The sequence below is a fragment of the Somniosus microcephalus genome, chromosome 19 (assembly GCF_052327205.1).
Source record: "Somniosus microcephalus isolate GS21.2 chromosome 19, FLI_Smic_1.0, whole genome shotgun sequence".
In the NCBI taxonomy this organism is placed as follows: domain Eukaryota; kingdom Metazoa; phylum Chordata; class Chondrichthyes; order Squaliformes; family Somniosidae; genus Somniosus; species Somniosus microcephalus.
In genome coordinates this window covers 8,835,595-8,851,299 of record NC_141005.1, presented here as the reverse complement: position 1 = coordinate 8,851,299, position 15,705 = coordinate 8,835,595, and the positions used below count along the sequence as shown (strand labels likewise).

Below are 15,705 nucleotides of genomic sequence, written 5' to 3'. Positions count from 1 at the left end.
TGTTAAACTGAGGTCCCGTCTGCTCTCTCGGGTGGACATAAAAGATCCCATGGCACTACAGGAAACTTTGGTTTATCCGGAGGTTAACTGTCCGGAATGCTCGAGCCACCGGCAAAAATCAGGAGCCGTTTCGTTAGGTTTTTTTTCTTTTTGTTGCTTTTTTTTCACCAGTCAGGCTCTGCAAGGTCTCGCTGAAGCTGTTGCTAAGCTACAGAGATGCTTGCAAGGTACAGCCGACTGTTTAGAAGCAGGGTTTGTTGCCAGATACGGAGCTCAAAACTCCATATGTTTCAACATTAGCGCTGGTTTGTCCGGCAGTTTTGATGGGACGGCAACAGCTCGGTCCCGTCGGTGCCGGATAGCACAAAGTTTCCTGTATTTTGAAGAAGAGCAGGGGAGTTCTCCCCAGTGTCCTGCGGCCAATATTTATCCCTCAACCAACATCACTAAAGAAACAGAGAACCTGGTCATCATCACATTCCTGTTTGTGGGAGCTTGCTGTGCTCAATTTGGCTGCCGCGTTTCCTGCATTACAACAGTGGCTACACTTCAAAAAGTACTTCATTGGCTGGAAAGCGCTTTAGGACATCTTGAGGTTGTGAAAGGCGCTATAGAAATGCAAGTCTTTTCCTTCTAATGTTGCTCAAAAATTCACAAAGAATTAATTCCTTGGGATCACAGTAAGAATCCAATGGTTCTCAATTGTACTTTTGAGTCTAGCTATATTAAAAATGTAGATGTGAGCCAGCATTTCAGTAATATTATCAAGAGCCCTGTAAATGGAGAACCGTCGTTGTTGAAAAGCACTGAGCGCTAATTGAACCCGTAAACGTGAGGGAGATCGGGAGCGATGTCTCAGCCACTGCCCTCTGCCTCGCGGAAATTGAAGATCGACACTAGCTGGCAGCTGTGAGAGGTCAGCGGTGAATTAAAGTTTTTTGACACTCTCAGACGCAAAGCTGCCCTGGAAATCTCACAGTGTGGTGCGCCAGTCTAAGGTGTAGAAACATCTGGCGGAGAAAGTCGAAAGCAACTACACTTGTCCTCTGTAAATACCCGGCAACAACTCGCATTTCTATAGCGCCTTTCACCACCTCAGGTCGTCCCATCGCTCTTTACAGCCAATGAAGTACATTTTGAAGTGTGATCACTGTTGTAATGTGGGAAACACGGCTTACGCACAGCAAGATCCCATGATGTGATAATTCACCAAATAATCCCTTCTGTTTTAGTGATGTTGGTTGAGGAATAAATATTGGCCCCAGGGCACGGGGGAGAACTCCCCTGCTCTTCTTCGAAATAGTGCCGCGGGATCTTTTACGTCCACCTGAGAGAGCAGACGGGGCCTCGGTTTAATGTCCTATCTGAAAGATGGCACCTCCGACAGTGCAGCGCTCCCTCAGTACTGACCCTCCGACAACGCAGAACCCCCTCAGTACTGACCCTCCGACAGCGCAGTGCTCCCTCAGTACTGCCCCTCCGACAGTGCAGCGCTCCCTCAGTACTGCCCCTCCGACAGTGCGGCGCTCCCTCAGTACTGCCCCTCCGACAGCGCGGCGCTCCCTCAGTACTGCCCCTCCGACAGTGCGGCACTCTCTCAGTACCGCCCCTCCGACAGTGCGGCGCTCCCTCAGTACCGCCCCTCCGACAGTGCAGCGCTCCCTCAGTACTGCCCCTCCGACAGTGCGGCACTCCCTCAGTACTGCCCCTCCGACAGTGCAGCGCTCCCTCAGTACTGCCCCTCCGACAGTGCGGCACTCCCTCAGTACTGCCCCTCCGACAGCGCGGCGCTCCCTCAGTACTGCCCCTCTGACAGCGCAGCGCTCCCTCAGCACCAATGTTCCCGTTTAGACGTCCGGCCACGCATCAACCTGCAGCTCCCGCGCCTGCCGGCTCCATGGCGTTCTAATGGCAACAAAAAAAAGTTCCAGGGAACATCGCTCAGCACTGCACTGGGAGTGTCGGCCTGGATTATGTGCTCAAGTCTCTGGAGTGGAGACTGAAGCTCACGACCGTCTGAGTCTGAGGCGAGAGTGCTGCCCACTGAGCCACGGCAATAATTGCTAAAAAGGGGTAACTTTACCGGCCGGTTCATTGCGATCTTGCACTGGCAAGGAGTTCGTTCGGACCGAATGGCCTCCTTCCGTGCTGTAAATGTCTGTGGTGTCCCCAGTATATTTTTTTAAAGGACCATTCCTTTCCCCCACCCTCAAAAATGCTTAAAGCGGATAGTTTAAGTCATTACTTTTTCGGTCTGTAGTCGGGTATCGATCTGTCCAGTGATATCCTGTCACTGAGCTGAGCGTTGTAGCCATAGTCTTCGTACTTGGTGTCGGACTCAGGGCTGTCATCTCTCAGCGTGGCAGCGATTCCTCCTTGGCCCAGTCCTCCGGGACCTTCCATCAGCCCGATTGGTTTAGCGAGACCTAAAACAAGGCACGAAACACACGTCAGCCAACACTCAAAACAGAACGTTCCGGAAATGCACGGAAGATCGGCCAGAGAAAGGCAGGCTGAAGCCCAGGGTTGTAGCGATTTGGGCGGCGCGCTTGCCTGGAAATGAAATGGTTAACGTAAGAACATAAGAATTAGGAGCAGGAGTTGGCCATTCGGCCCCTCGAGCCTGCTCCGCCATTCAATGCGATCATGGCTGATCATCTAAATTCAGTACCCGGTCCCTGCCTTCTCCCCATACCCCTTGATCCCTTTAGCCTTAAGAAATATATCCAACTCCTTTTTGAATATATTTAATGTATTGGCCTCTACTGCCTTCTGTGGTAGAGAATTCCACAGGTTCACCACTCTCTGGGTGAAGAAATTCCTCCTCATTTCTGTCCTAAATGGCTTACCCCTTATCCTTGGACTGTGACCCCTGGTTCTGGACTCCCTGACCATCAGGAACATCCTTCCTGCATCTAGTCTGTCCAGTCCTGTCAGAATTTTATAAGTTTCAATGAGAGCCCATCTCATTCTTCTAAACTCCAGCGAGTACAAGCCCAATCGACCCAATCTCTCCTCATACGTCATTCCTGCCATCCCAGGTATCAGCCTGGTGAATCTTCGCTGAATTCCTTCCATGGCAAGAACATCCTTCCTCAGATAAGGTGACCAAAACTGCACACAATACTCAAGATGTGGTCTCACCAAGGCCCTGTATAACTGCAGCAAGACATCCTTGTTCCTGTACTCAAACCCTCTCGCTACGAAGGCCAACATGCCATTTGCCTTCTTAACCGCCTGCTGCACCTGCATGCTTACCTTCAGCGACTGGTGCACAAGGACACCCAGGTCTTGTTGCACTTCCCCTTCTCCCAATCTATTGCCATTCAGATAATAATCTGCCTTCCTGTTTTTGCCACGAAAGTGGATAACCTCACATTTATCCACGTTATATTGCATCTGCCATGCTTTTGCCCAATCACCCAAGCTGTCCAAATCATACTGGAGTTTCTCAGCATCCTCCTCACAGCACACACGCCCACCCAGCTTTGTGTTATCTGCAAATTTGGAGATATTACATCTAGTTCCCTTGTCTAGATCATTAACATATATTGTGAATAGCTGGGGTCCAAGGACCGATCCCTGCGGTACCCCACTAGTCACTGCCTGCCACTCGGAAAAAGACCCGTTTGTTCCAACTCTTTGCTTTCTGTCTGCCAACCAGTTCTCTATCCAAGTCAATACCTTGCCCCCAATCCCATGTGCCTTAACTTTACACGCTAGTCTCTTATGCGGGACCTTATCAAAAGCCTTCTGAAAGTCCAAATACACCACATCCACTGCTTCTCCCTTATCTATTTTACTAGTTACATCCTCAAAAAATTCCAGTAGATTAGTCAAGCACGATTTACCTTTTGTAAATCCATGTTGACTTTGTCCGATCCCGTCACTGTTTTCCAAGTGCTCTGCTATTACATCTTTTATAATGGACTCTAGCATTTTCCCCACTACCGATGTCAGGCTTACCGGTCTGTAGTTCCCCGTTTTCTCTCTACCACCTTTTTTGAATAGTGGGGTAACATTAGCTACCCGCCAATCCATGGGTACTGTTCCAGATTCCATCGAATGCTGGAAGATGATCAGCAAAGCATCAACTATTTCTAGGGCCACTTCCTTAAGTACCCTAGGATGTAGATTATCAGGCCCTGGGGATTTATCGGCCTTCAATCCCATCAATTTCCCTAACACCATTTCCCTACAAATACTGATTTCTTTCACTTCCTCCCTTTCATCAGACCCTATGTTCCCCGACATCTCTGGGAGGTTATTTGCGTCCTCCTTTGTGAAGACAGAACCAAAATAGATTTAAAGTAATTGGTAGAAGGATTAGAGGGGAGTTGAGGAGAACTGTTTTCACCCAGAGGGTGGTGGGGGTCTGGAACTCACTGCCTGAAAGCCTTCTGCCCACTGAGCCACGGCAATAATTGCTAAAAAGGGGTAACTTTACCGGCCGGTTCATTGCGATCTTGCACTGGCAAGGAGTTGGTTCGGACCGAATGGCCTCCTTCCGTGCTGTCAGAAACCTTTCAGAAGGCTTTTGATAAGGTCCCGCATAAGAGATTAGCATGTAAAGTTAAGGCACATGGGATTGGGGGCAAGGTATTGACTTGGATAGAGAACTGGTTGGCAGACAGAAAGCAAAGAGTTGAAATACACAAGTCTTTTTCAGAGTGACAGGCAGTGACTAGTGGGGTACCGCAGGGATCAGTCCTTGGACCCCAGCTATTCACAATATATATTAATGATGATCTAGACAAGGGAACTAGATGTAATATCTCCAAATTTGCAGATGACACAAAGCTGGGTGGGCGTGTGTGCTGTGAGGAGGATGCCGAGAAACTCCAGGATGATTTGGATAGGTTGGGTGATTGGGCAAAAGCATTGCAGATGCAATATAATGTGGATAAATGCGAGGTTATCCACTTTGGTGGCAAAAACAGGAAGGCAGATTATTATTTGAATGGCAACAGATTGGGAGAAGGGGAAATGCAACGAGACCTGGGTCTCCTTGTGCACCAGTCGCTGAAGGTAAGCATGCAGGTGCAGCAGGCGGTTAAGAAGGCAAATGGTATGTTGGCCTTCGTAGCTAGAGGGTTTGAGTACAGGAACAAGGATGTCTTGCTGCAGTTGTACAGGGCCTTGGTGAGACCACGTCTTGAGTATTGTGTGCAGTTTTGGTCGCCTTATCTGAGGAAGGATGTTCTTGCCATGGAAGGAGTTCAGCGAAGATTCACCAGGCTGATACCTGGGATGGCAGGAATGACGTATGAGGAGAGATTGGGACGATTGGGCTTGTACTCGCTGGAGTTTAGAAGAATGAGAGCGGATCTCATTGAAACTTATAAAATTCTGACAGGACTGGACAGACTAGATGCAGGAAGGATGTTCCTGATGGTCGGGGAGTCCAGAACCAGGGGTCACAGTCTAAGGATAAGGGGTAGGCCATTTAGGACAGAGATGAGGAGGAATTTCTTCACCCAGAGAGTGGTGAACCTGTGGAATTCTCTACCACAGAAGGCAGTAGAGGCCACTTCATTAAATATATTTAAGAAGGAGTTGGATATATTTCTTAAGGCTAAAGGGATCAAGGGGTATGGGGAGAAAGCAGGGACCGGGTACTGAAATTGGATGATCAGCCATGATCGTATTGAATGGCGGAGCAGGCTCGAGGGGCCGAATGACCTACTCCTGCTCCTACCTTCTATGTTTCTATGAAAGGGTGGTAGAGGCAGAAACCCTCATCACATTTAAAAAGTACTTGGATACACACTTCGAGTGTCGTAACCTGCATGGCTACGGACCAAGAGCTGGAAAGTGGGGTTAGGCTGGAGAGCTCTGTCGGCCGGCACGGACACGATGGGCCAAATGGCCTCCTTCTGTGTCGTAAATTTCTATGATTCTATGAATATGCTGAATGACTGAGTGTCCGCGGCCCTCTGGAGCAGAGAATTCCAAAGATTCACAACCCTTTGAGTTAGGAGGAGAGCGTGTTTGTGTGACTGACCGAATCACAGGAGGGAGGGAAGAACAAGAGGCTAATTACTGAACCTGCATTCTGCTCACCTCATCAAGACCCAAATGTCAGATCAGCTTTATTATGTGACGCAGCATCCAAAAAACAGGGGCCGAGGGAGCACATGACACAGGCACATCAGCACGGGTATTTTTGACTAAAATAAGTGTCTGCAAAACATTCTAAACATCATCCAAATGTGGCACCTTAAACCTCACACAATCAGCAAATAATCTCCCTTTCCCCACTCACTGCCCTCCATCCCCAGCAGCAGTTTAATGCATCTTAACTCAACCGATATGCAACCACCATTATGCCACCAGTCTGGGTAATCTGCAGGCACTGAACACACGAGAAATAATGAATGAAACAATGCACCCATTCCGTGAATCATAGCACGGTTCAAGTCATTAAGGCAGGACTGAAAAAAGATGCAAGCTAAAATGAAAGTCCAAATGTGCATCCGTGTTGTGTGTGTGCTGAGCGTGCATGTTATGTGTGTGTTGTGCATGTGTGTTGTGTGTACATTTTGTGTGCATGTTGTGTGTGTGTTGTGTGTCCTTGTGCATGCATGTTGTGTGTACATGTTGTGCATCCGTGTGGTGTGTCCGTGTTGTGTGTGCATGCTGTGTGTGCGTCCGTCTGGTGTGTCCGTGTTGTGTGTGCATGCTGTGTGTGCGTGTTGAGTGCGTGTGTTGTGCGCGCGTGTTGTACGTGTGTGTTGAGCGTGCGTGTTGTGTGCGTGTTGTGTGTACGTGTTGTGTGTACATGTTGTGTCCATGTTGTGTGTGTTGTTTGTGTGTTGTGTGTACGTGTTGTGTGTGCGTGTTGTGCCGTGTTGTTTGCGCATGTTGTGCCATGTTGTTTGTGTATGTTCTGTGTGCAAACACCAACACTAAACTTCACCGCTTTTTTTGAATGTACTTCTTTTTCACCACTTGTGAGTACAGGTCCATCGCTCTGAAACTGAAGTACATCATCAAATCACATCGAGTCTACAGCACAGAAACAGGCTATTCGGCCCAACTGGTCTATGCCAGTGTTTATGCTCCACACGAGCCTCCTCCCACCCCTCTTCATCTCACCCCATCAACATATCCTATTCCTTTCTCCCTCATGTGATTATCCAGCTTCCCCTTAAATGCCTCCCTGCTATTCACCTCAACCACTCCCTGTGGTAGCGAGTTCCACATTCTCACCACTCTCTGGTATCATCCTTGTAAATCTTTTTTGCACCCTCTCCAGTGCCTCTATATCCTTCCTAGAATATGGAGACGAGGACTGTGCACAATGTGTGCGTGTTGTATATGGAGACGAGGACTGTGCACAATACTCAAGTGCGGTCTAACCGAGGTTCGATACAGAGAAGGAGGTTGCATTAGAGTCAAATCAGGTACAGAAACAGAAATGAAAAGAGAGGGAAAGAAAGATTGGATTGAGAGAGAAAAAAAGAGGCAGAAAAGAAGAGTAAGAAAAAAATGCCATCAACCTAGGCGTATTCCTTCTGGCGGATGTCGTTTCCAAGTCAGTCTTCACATTCAGCCGTTTATGCCTGATCAATACAGTCACCTTCAACTTTACAGATGCCTATTCATCATAAAATTGTCACACCTCTCTGTCCCTGTGAAGTTACAAGATGGATTACGTAAAAGGTGCCATTTCGTCTGTATACCCACACAGGCCTTCAAACTCCCAGGGTCTTGTTGCAGGATCTGTCCATATCAAAGTGATCATTAAACTGCCAGTGAAATCAGTTACTGAACACAGTTAAACAACAACTTGTATTTATATAGCGCCTTTAACGTAGTAAAACGTCCCAAGGCGCTTCACAGGAGCGATTATCAAACAAAATTTGACACCGAGCCACATAAGGAGATATTAGGACAGGTGACCAAAAGCCTGGTCACAGAGGGAGGTTTTAAGGAGCGTCTTAAAGGAGGAGAGGCGGAGAGGTTTAGGGAGGGAATTCCAGAGCTTGGGGCCCAGGTAGTTGAAGGCACGGCCGCCAATGGTGGAGCGATTAAAATCGGGGATGCGCAAGAGGCCAGAACTGGAGGAGCTCAGAGATCTCGGGGGTGGCGGGGGGGTTTGTAGGGCTGAAGGGGGTTACATAAGAACATAAGAAATGGTTACAGAGGTAGGGAGGGGACGAGACCACGGAGGGATGTATATAAAGAGGAATCAATACCAGTCCCCTGTGATTAACCCTTCGCTAACCATGGGTACCTATTGAAAAGCCTCAGTTTGCAATCTTCCTCTGTTTCATAGTTTGTGATTGGACCAGTTTGTAGCCTGATGCTCCCCTGTCACCCGCCACGAAGCATGATGTTAGCACTCCCCCCACACTTAGCTACCACTGAGCACTTGCTGAACACATTCACTCTGCCCACATGAAAAAATATCCTGGCCTTCACTTTCACAGTTACGCCTCTAACCAAAGCCTCAATTTCCCGAGTCCTGCAACAGCCAAGCCCTTGGCCGTAAGCACGCGGGACGGCTTGTCCGCAGAGATTAGGCGCAGGTACCCAGCCGGCATCTGAAAGAGGAAGATATGTTTGGTGTTCCGGGGGGGGGGGAAGTGACTGACGCGATTCTGACCAACAATCCCACCCGGAAAATTCCACCCTTTTCCCTTCCTGCATTATAACAGTGACTACACATCATCAGATCAGAACCTCTGCCCTCGTTTCTTCAGACAGCAGCCGTTGATGATTCTGCTGTTGCCATTTACACCTCCTCCACATCCATCTTTTGTTTCTTCACTTGTCCCATTCCCATCTCCTACTGCCTCGCACCATCACCCCGTTTATCATTTAATCTCTCCTGCCTTCCACCCTATCACAGACCTTCCCTTTTGTTCTTTCCTCCCCTCCCCCCTCTCCCTGCGCCTGTACTTGCTCAAAACCTGTCACATCCCTAACATTTCCCAGTTCTGACGAAGGGTCATTGACCTGAAACGTTAACTTTGTTTCTCTCTCCACTGATGCTGCCCAACTGGCTGAGTATTTCCAGCATTTTCTGTATTTATTTCAAGAAGTAGTTCACTGGGCTGTAAAGCGCTTTGGGACGTCCTGAGGTCGTGCAAGGCGCTATATAAATGCAAGTTCTTTCTTTTCTTTCAGATGCTACCAGAGCCGCTGAATACCTCTTCTCTTTTCTATTTTTTATTTGCGATTTCCAGCACTTGTAGTTTCTCTTTTCATCTCCGCGGGTTTCTCTAGTTAGAAGCCTTTCTATTGAATCAGCACATGTAGATTTTAAACTATGTCCTTTGTAGTACTTTCCCTTGATTTACCTCGTACACAGTGGGGATATGTTGGGTTATTAACCTTTCTTTGATCATTTTGAAAGCTTTGCGAATAAAATGGCAGCTGTGTCGGGCTTTGTAAGAGGCAAATCACCATCGCGCTCGGAATCACTTTCCTTTGACGGCTCTCAAGCAGCTCACAGCGGGAAGCGTCCCCACTCGTGGGAAGACGGCTGCACTCGGAGATTCCTCCTGCAAGCACTTGGGAGGTCCCCAGTCCTTGGCTCTAAAGTTCCAATAATCCCGCTGTGATGTACATAATCATAGAATGATACGTCACAGAAGGAGGCCCTTTGGCCCATCGTGCCTGTGCCGGCTCTTTGAAAGATTCTCTCCAATTAGCCCCACTCCCCCCTGCTCTTTCCCCACAGCCCTGCAAAACAGCCAGGGGGGAGATGAGAAGAATTCTTTTTTAACGCAGCGAGTTGTTGTGATCTGGAACGCGCTGCCTGAAAGGGCGGTGGAAGCAGATTCAATAACTTTCAAAAGGAAATTGGGTAAATACTTGAAAAGGAAAAAATTGCAGGGCTATGGGGAAAGAGCAGGGGGGAGTGGGGCTAATTGGAGAGAATCTTTCAAAGAGCCGGCACAGGCACGATGGGCCGAATGGCCTCCTTCTGTGCTGTCTCATTCTATGATTAACGCTGAAGGGAGCAGAGCGTCCACAGACTTTCCGCCGCGGGGCCAGGAGGAGAGGGCGTGTGTATTTATATTCAAGTTTGCCGACAGCATCACTATAACACTTTATCCGGTCATTATCACATTGCTGTTTGTGGGATCTTGCTCTGTGCAATTTGGCTGCTGCGTTTCCCACATTACAACAGTGACTACACTTCAAAAAGTACTTCCTTGGCTGTAAAGCGCTTTGGGACATCCTGAGGTGGTGAAGGGCGCTGGAGAAATGCAAGTCTTTCTGTCTTACAAGTGGCAAGTCAGAAGAATTTGCACTTAAAGGAAATCAGGGGCCATCTCTTAGCAGAGCATCTGTGCCACGGTGCAACCATCCTCCTTTTCTTCCCACCTCACACATTAGCTGTTCTAAGCCTCTGACGAGATTACCCAATTAGTGTTGAGTTGCAGACAGGTTCGTTGTGGATTTTGCGGGCACAGGGAACTGAGTTGGCATCACCTCGACTTACTTAACTTGGGCCCCCTCACAGCCAGCAGAGAGGGAGAAGGTTTCCATCCCATCAATCTCGGAATCATCTGAAGTCGGACACAAGGTGTGGAGGAACAGGACAGCTTCCAGTGTTACAGTGGCACCGCGGTCACTCGATTACATTTTGCCACGTTTGCCCGTTTGCCCTTTGCCAGTTTTAGGTGTGAATTTTAAAGCCGAAATCCACCCAAGGGCGGGGAGTGTTTCTGACAGCAAGGGAATGGAACGCCAGAGCTGTGACTGATGGTGGCGGTGTTTATAACAGACCAAACATTCCCGAAGGAGTGCTGCAGTGAAACCTATAAATTATAGACACCTTAGGGACTAGCATCGCCTGTCCTGTTTTTGCAGGTGTCCTTTTATCCCAAATGGTCGTTGCTTGCAGTGTAAAAAAAAAACTCTCAGTAGCATGGCGAGCTCTTTGCCCAGAATCCACAGCGGCAGAGAAAGCCCCCTATCCCCTGGGACAGAGCTGAGCCAGCGTTCGATCCCAGCGCGCTGCCCTCACAGGAATTTAGGGGGCAGAGGGGAAGCGAGCTGTAAGGGGAAGGGGAAGGGTCAGCGACCCCAACTCGGTGAAAGTTCCAGGTACAGCATCTTTGCAACAGGCCCGTGCCCCGTGTTTTAAAAGGTGCTTAGCGCATTGAAGCCTGTCCATAGATTGTAATTTGCGGGTGTCCGTGTTTTCGAAGCACCTCTTGGCTATTTTACCATGCAAGTTATTTGGGTCTCTCTATAGTTGTCCAGTTTTAGAGAGTGTCGATTGGCACAGGTTTCTCTGCACTTGAGACACTAATTGATTAATATAAGAACATAAGAAATAGGAGCAGGAGTCGGCCATTCGGCCCTTCGAGCCTGCTCCGCCATTCAATGAGATCATGGCTGATCTTCTGCCTCAATTCCATTCACCGGCCCTATTGCCATATCCCTTGATGCCCTTACTAGTCAGAAATCTATCGACTTCTGTTTTGAATATACCCAATGACTGAGCCTCCACAGCCCTCTGGGGTAGAGAATTCCAAAGATTCACCACCCTCTGTGTGAAGAAATTTCTTCTCAACTCAGTCCTGAATGGCCTACCCTTTAACTTGAGGCTGTGGGCCCTGGTTCTAGACTCCCCAGCCAAGGGAAACATTCTCCCAGCATCCACCCTATCAAGCCCTGTAATAATTTTGTATGCTTCAATGAGATCCCCTCTCATTCTTCTGAATTCAAGAGAATACAGGCCTAGTTTACTCAATCTCTTCTCATACAACAGTCCCGCCATCCCAGGAATCAATCTCGTGAACCTTCGTTGCACTCCCTCTATGGCAAGTATATCCTTCCTTAGGTAAGGAGACCAAAATTGTACACAGTACTCCACGTGTGGTCTCACCAAGGCCCTACAAAATTGGAGTGAGACTTCTTTACTCCTGTACTCAAATCCTCTTGTGATGAAGGCCAGCATACCATTTGCCTTCCCAATGGCTTGCTGCACCTGCACATTCACTTTCAGTGACTCATGTACAAGGACACCCAGGTCCCTTTGAGTATCTGCATTCCCCAATCTTTCACCATTTAGGAAATACTCTGCCTTTCTGTTTTTTTCTACCAAAGTGGATAACTTCACATTTATCCACATTATATTCCATCTGCCATGTTCTCGCCCACTCACTGAGCCTGTCGAGATCCCCTTGAAGCCTCTTCACATCCTCTTCACAACTGACACTGCCACCTAGCTTTGTATCATCAGCAAATTTGGAAATGTTACATTTAGTCCCCTCATCCAAATCATTGATATAGATTGTGAATAGCTGGGGCCCAAGCACCGATCCTTGCGGTACCCCACTAGTCACAGCCTGCCATCCTGAAAAAGACCCGTTTATCCCTACTCTTTGTTTTCTGTCTGTTAATCAATTCTCAATCCATGCTAGTATATTACCCCCAATTCCACGTGCCCTAATTTTGTTCACCAACCTGCCCAACTGACGCGTTTCATTCCCCCTCCAACTTTCAGTATGGTGAAGTCTTCAACAGCCGGGCAGCTGGCCGGTGGGGTGTTAATGATGTCCAGCCTCCCATGGTTGCTCCCAGGCAGGAGGTTCAACCGCTCCGTGCCCGGGAGTTACAATCCATGCTGGTGAACTTGTGGAATTCTCTACCACAGAAGGCTGTGGAGGCCAAGTCACTGAATATATTTAAGAAGGAGATAGATAGATTTCGAGACACAAAAGGTATCAAGGGGTATGGGGAGAGAGCGGGAATATGGTATTGAGATAGAGGATCAGTCATGATTATATTGAATGGCGGAGCAGGCTTGAAGGGCCGAATGGCCGACTCCTGCTCCTATGTTTCTATGATCCTATGTTTCTATGTTCCTATGTTTCTATGTTTCTATGTTCCTATGTGTCCTTAGGGTAGGCGATCAACTGATGATGTAGGAGCAGAGTCCACCTTCAGATAATCAGGCACGGCTTCTGGATGGAGCGGGACTGATGGGCCGAATGGCCTTTTCTCTCTCCAAACTTTATATTGCAAACACTATTTGAAAAAGCAGAAGAAATCCCTGTTGTGCTACCACGCTTCTAAACATGACAACAGTATTTCAAAAATACTTCACTGGCTGTAAAGTGCTTGGGGACATTCCGAGGTTGCTATAGAAATGCGAGTTCTTTCACCTTAGCTTCAAATGTCCGACCTACGGACCAAACCCTGGACAGCATTGCTCATTAATGTCCGACCTACGGACCAAACCCTGAACAGCATCGCTCATTAATGTCCGACCTACGGACCAAACCCTGGACAGCATTGCTCATTAATGTCCGACCTACGGACCAAACCCTGAACAGCATCGCTCATTAATGTCCGACCTACGGACCAAACCCTGAACAATATCTCTCATTAAAGCCACTCCACTGTCAACGTTAGTGTTGGGTTTGGTGAATTCTAGAAGAAGTAACCGACAAAAATGATCAGTTTGAGAGATGAAAAACGGATATAATGAAACCAACAGTTGGAATCCATGTGACTGCTGAGAGAGCAATTAGAGGCACCGGGAGTGGTGCCTGCAGTTAATGTCATATTAATTATCTATTTATTCAATAAGGAGAATTCTTTCATTAAAGGAGCTTTAAAGGAAAATACCTCCCCAGTGCTCATCTCGCTCCTGTTGTGCCTTGCCATCAATGATCATGACAGCGGGCCGGCAACTCAAATCCCAAGAGATGGGCAAAAGGGCAAATTGAGGACCGATGTCAGGAAATATGTCTTCACGCAGAGTGTGGAATGAGCTCTGGGTAGGGCGGAGGCAAAAAGTCATTCAAAAGGCCGTTAGGTGCTGTGATTGGTCGGGGGACAGCAGGTTTCCATGGATGGATGGGCTAGGTGGGCCAAATGTCCTCCCACAGCCGTCCCAATCTTTTGTGATCTCTTGTTCTACCAGTCTCAAGCTGATAGCCAGTCCCCTGTTTATATTGTATTGTGGGTCAGACGATCCTGGAGTAATCCCGTAGACTCCTCAACCACATGAAGCAGTTTGTATAATTCACAGCCCTGCAATGCTGACTAATGGTTTAGGTGAACACAACAGTTGGACGTATTCCTGGAGGAAACGTTGATCAGGTTGGGCCTATACTCATTGGAGTTTAGAGGAATGAGAGGGATCTTATTGAAACATGTAAGATACTAAGGGGGATTGACAGGGTAGATGCTGAGAGGATGTTTCCCCTCGTGGGGGAATCTAGAACTAGGGGGCATAGTTTCAGAATAAGGGGTCAGCCATTACAAACGGAGATGAGGAGGAATTCCTTCTCTCAGAGGGTCGTGAATCTTTGGAATTCTCTCCCCCAGAGAGCTGTGGAGGCCGAGTCAGTGAATATATTCAAGGCGGAGATCGACAGATATTTGAGCTACAGGGGAGTCAAGGGTTATGGGGAGTGGGCAGGAAAGTGGGGTTGAGGCCAAGATCAGACCAGCCATGATCTTATTGAATGGTGGAGCAGGCTCGAGGGGCCGAAAGGCGGAGCAGGCTGGAGGGGCCGAATGGCGGAGCGGGCTGGAGGGGCCGAATGGCGGAGCAGGCTGGAGGGGCCGAATGGCCGACTCCTGCTCCTATTTCTTATGTCTTATGTTCTCAGCCTCCAACCGCCCCGCCCCCCACACTCCCGCCATTGGTCGCCCGACACGTCCATCCTCACGGAGCCCCGCCTTCCCAGCCAATCGGAAAGCTGAACAGACTCTTCAGTAACCTGATTGGATGATTCTTGACGGTCAGGCAAACAGCCCTTTTTCTCCCCATCGCCAATATTTTTATTAAAAAAATATAAATATTCAAATAAAATGAAAAAAAACACAATTTCTTTTGAACGCTGCGATGATTTTTGCCCCGTGTGTTACTGGTCCCAGTGTCCTGGAGATTAATGTTCAATTCCTGGAGACCGCATCCTGGATAGGAATTAAAGACTAATCGCCAGGACACTGTTGTGGGTAATAGGAGAGAAAGATCATTGGGGAATTTTTAAAAAAATGATTTACCCGTTATTAAAATATTGGAGATGTTGGGGGCAAGGCTGTTTGACTGGGTGGGGCAATGGGAGGCAGGAGGTCATGTCATGAAACCTCCAGGTATCGGCCCAACCAGAGGTGGCAACCCTCGATCACGTGAGAAATCACAGGCTCAGATTTACAAGGCACAAGTCAGGAGTGTGATGGAATACTCTCCACTTGCCTGGATGAGTGCAGCTCCAACAACACTCAAGAAGCTCGACACCATTCAGGATAAAGCAGCCCGCTTGATTGGCACTCTATCCACCACCTTCAACATTCGCTCCCTCCACCACCGGCGCACCGTGTCTGCAGTGTGTACCATCCACAAGATGCACTGCAGCAACTCGCCAAAGCTCCTTCAACAGCACTGATGTAAGAAAAAGGAGACGTACCATCAAGTAACTTTAAAGTAAGCTTTAAGTAACTTATAAACACACTATATACACAAGAGAGGTCTTTACCATGCCTCTGGTAGAAGCCTCTTACAATACTGAACAGACCAGTATTTATACCAGTCCAACAGGAAGTGACATATGACAGGAAGTGAGGTATGCACACAGTTCATAGTTCATAGTTCATAGTTCACAGGAAGTGATGACATAACTTCCCGGAAGTTATCATTTTTATCACATTCTTCCCTCCTGCAGGATTAGGAGGCTGTGGTCTACCTTTTGGTCCGCAGCCGCCGAACAAGGAAGAGTC

At 48.2% G+C, this 15,705-nt stretch overlaps 1 protein-coding gene across 1 annotated transcript in view; it reads right to left on the bottom strand.

Moving 5' to 3' along the window:
- Positions 1–15,705, bottom strand: part of galnt9 (polypeptide N-acetylgalactosaminyltransferase 9) — a 382,222-nt gene that overhangs the window by 308,614 nt on the left and 57,903 nt on the right. Inside the window, exon 2 of the mRNA XM_086011929.1 lies at positions 2,246–2,426. Within this exon, the coding sequence (XP_085868055.1) occupies positions 2,246–2,426 (181 nt within the window). The remainder of the gene's footprint in view (positions 1–2,245; positions 2,427–15,705) is intronic.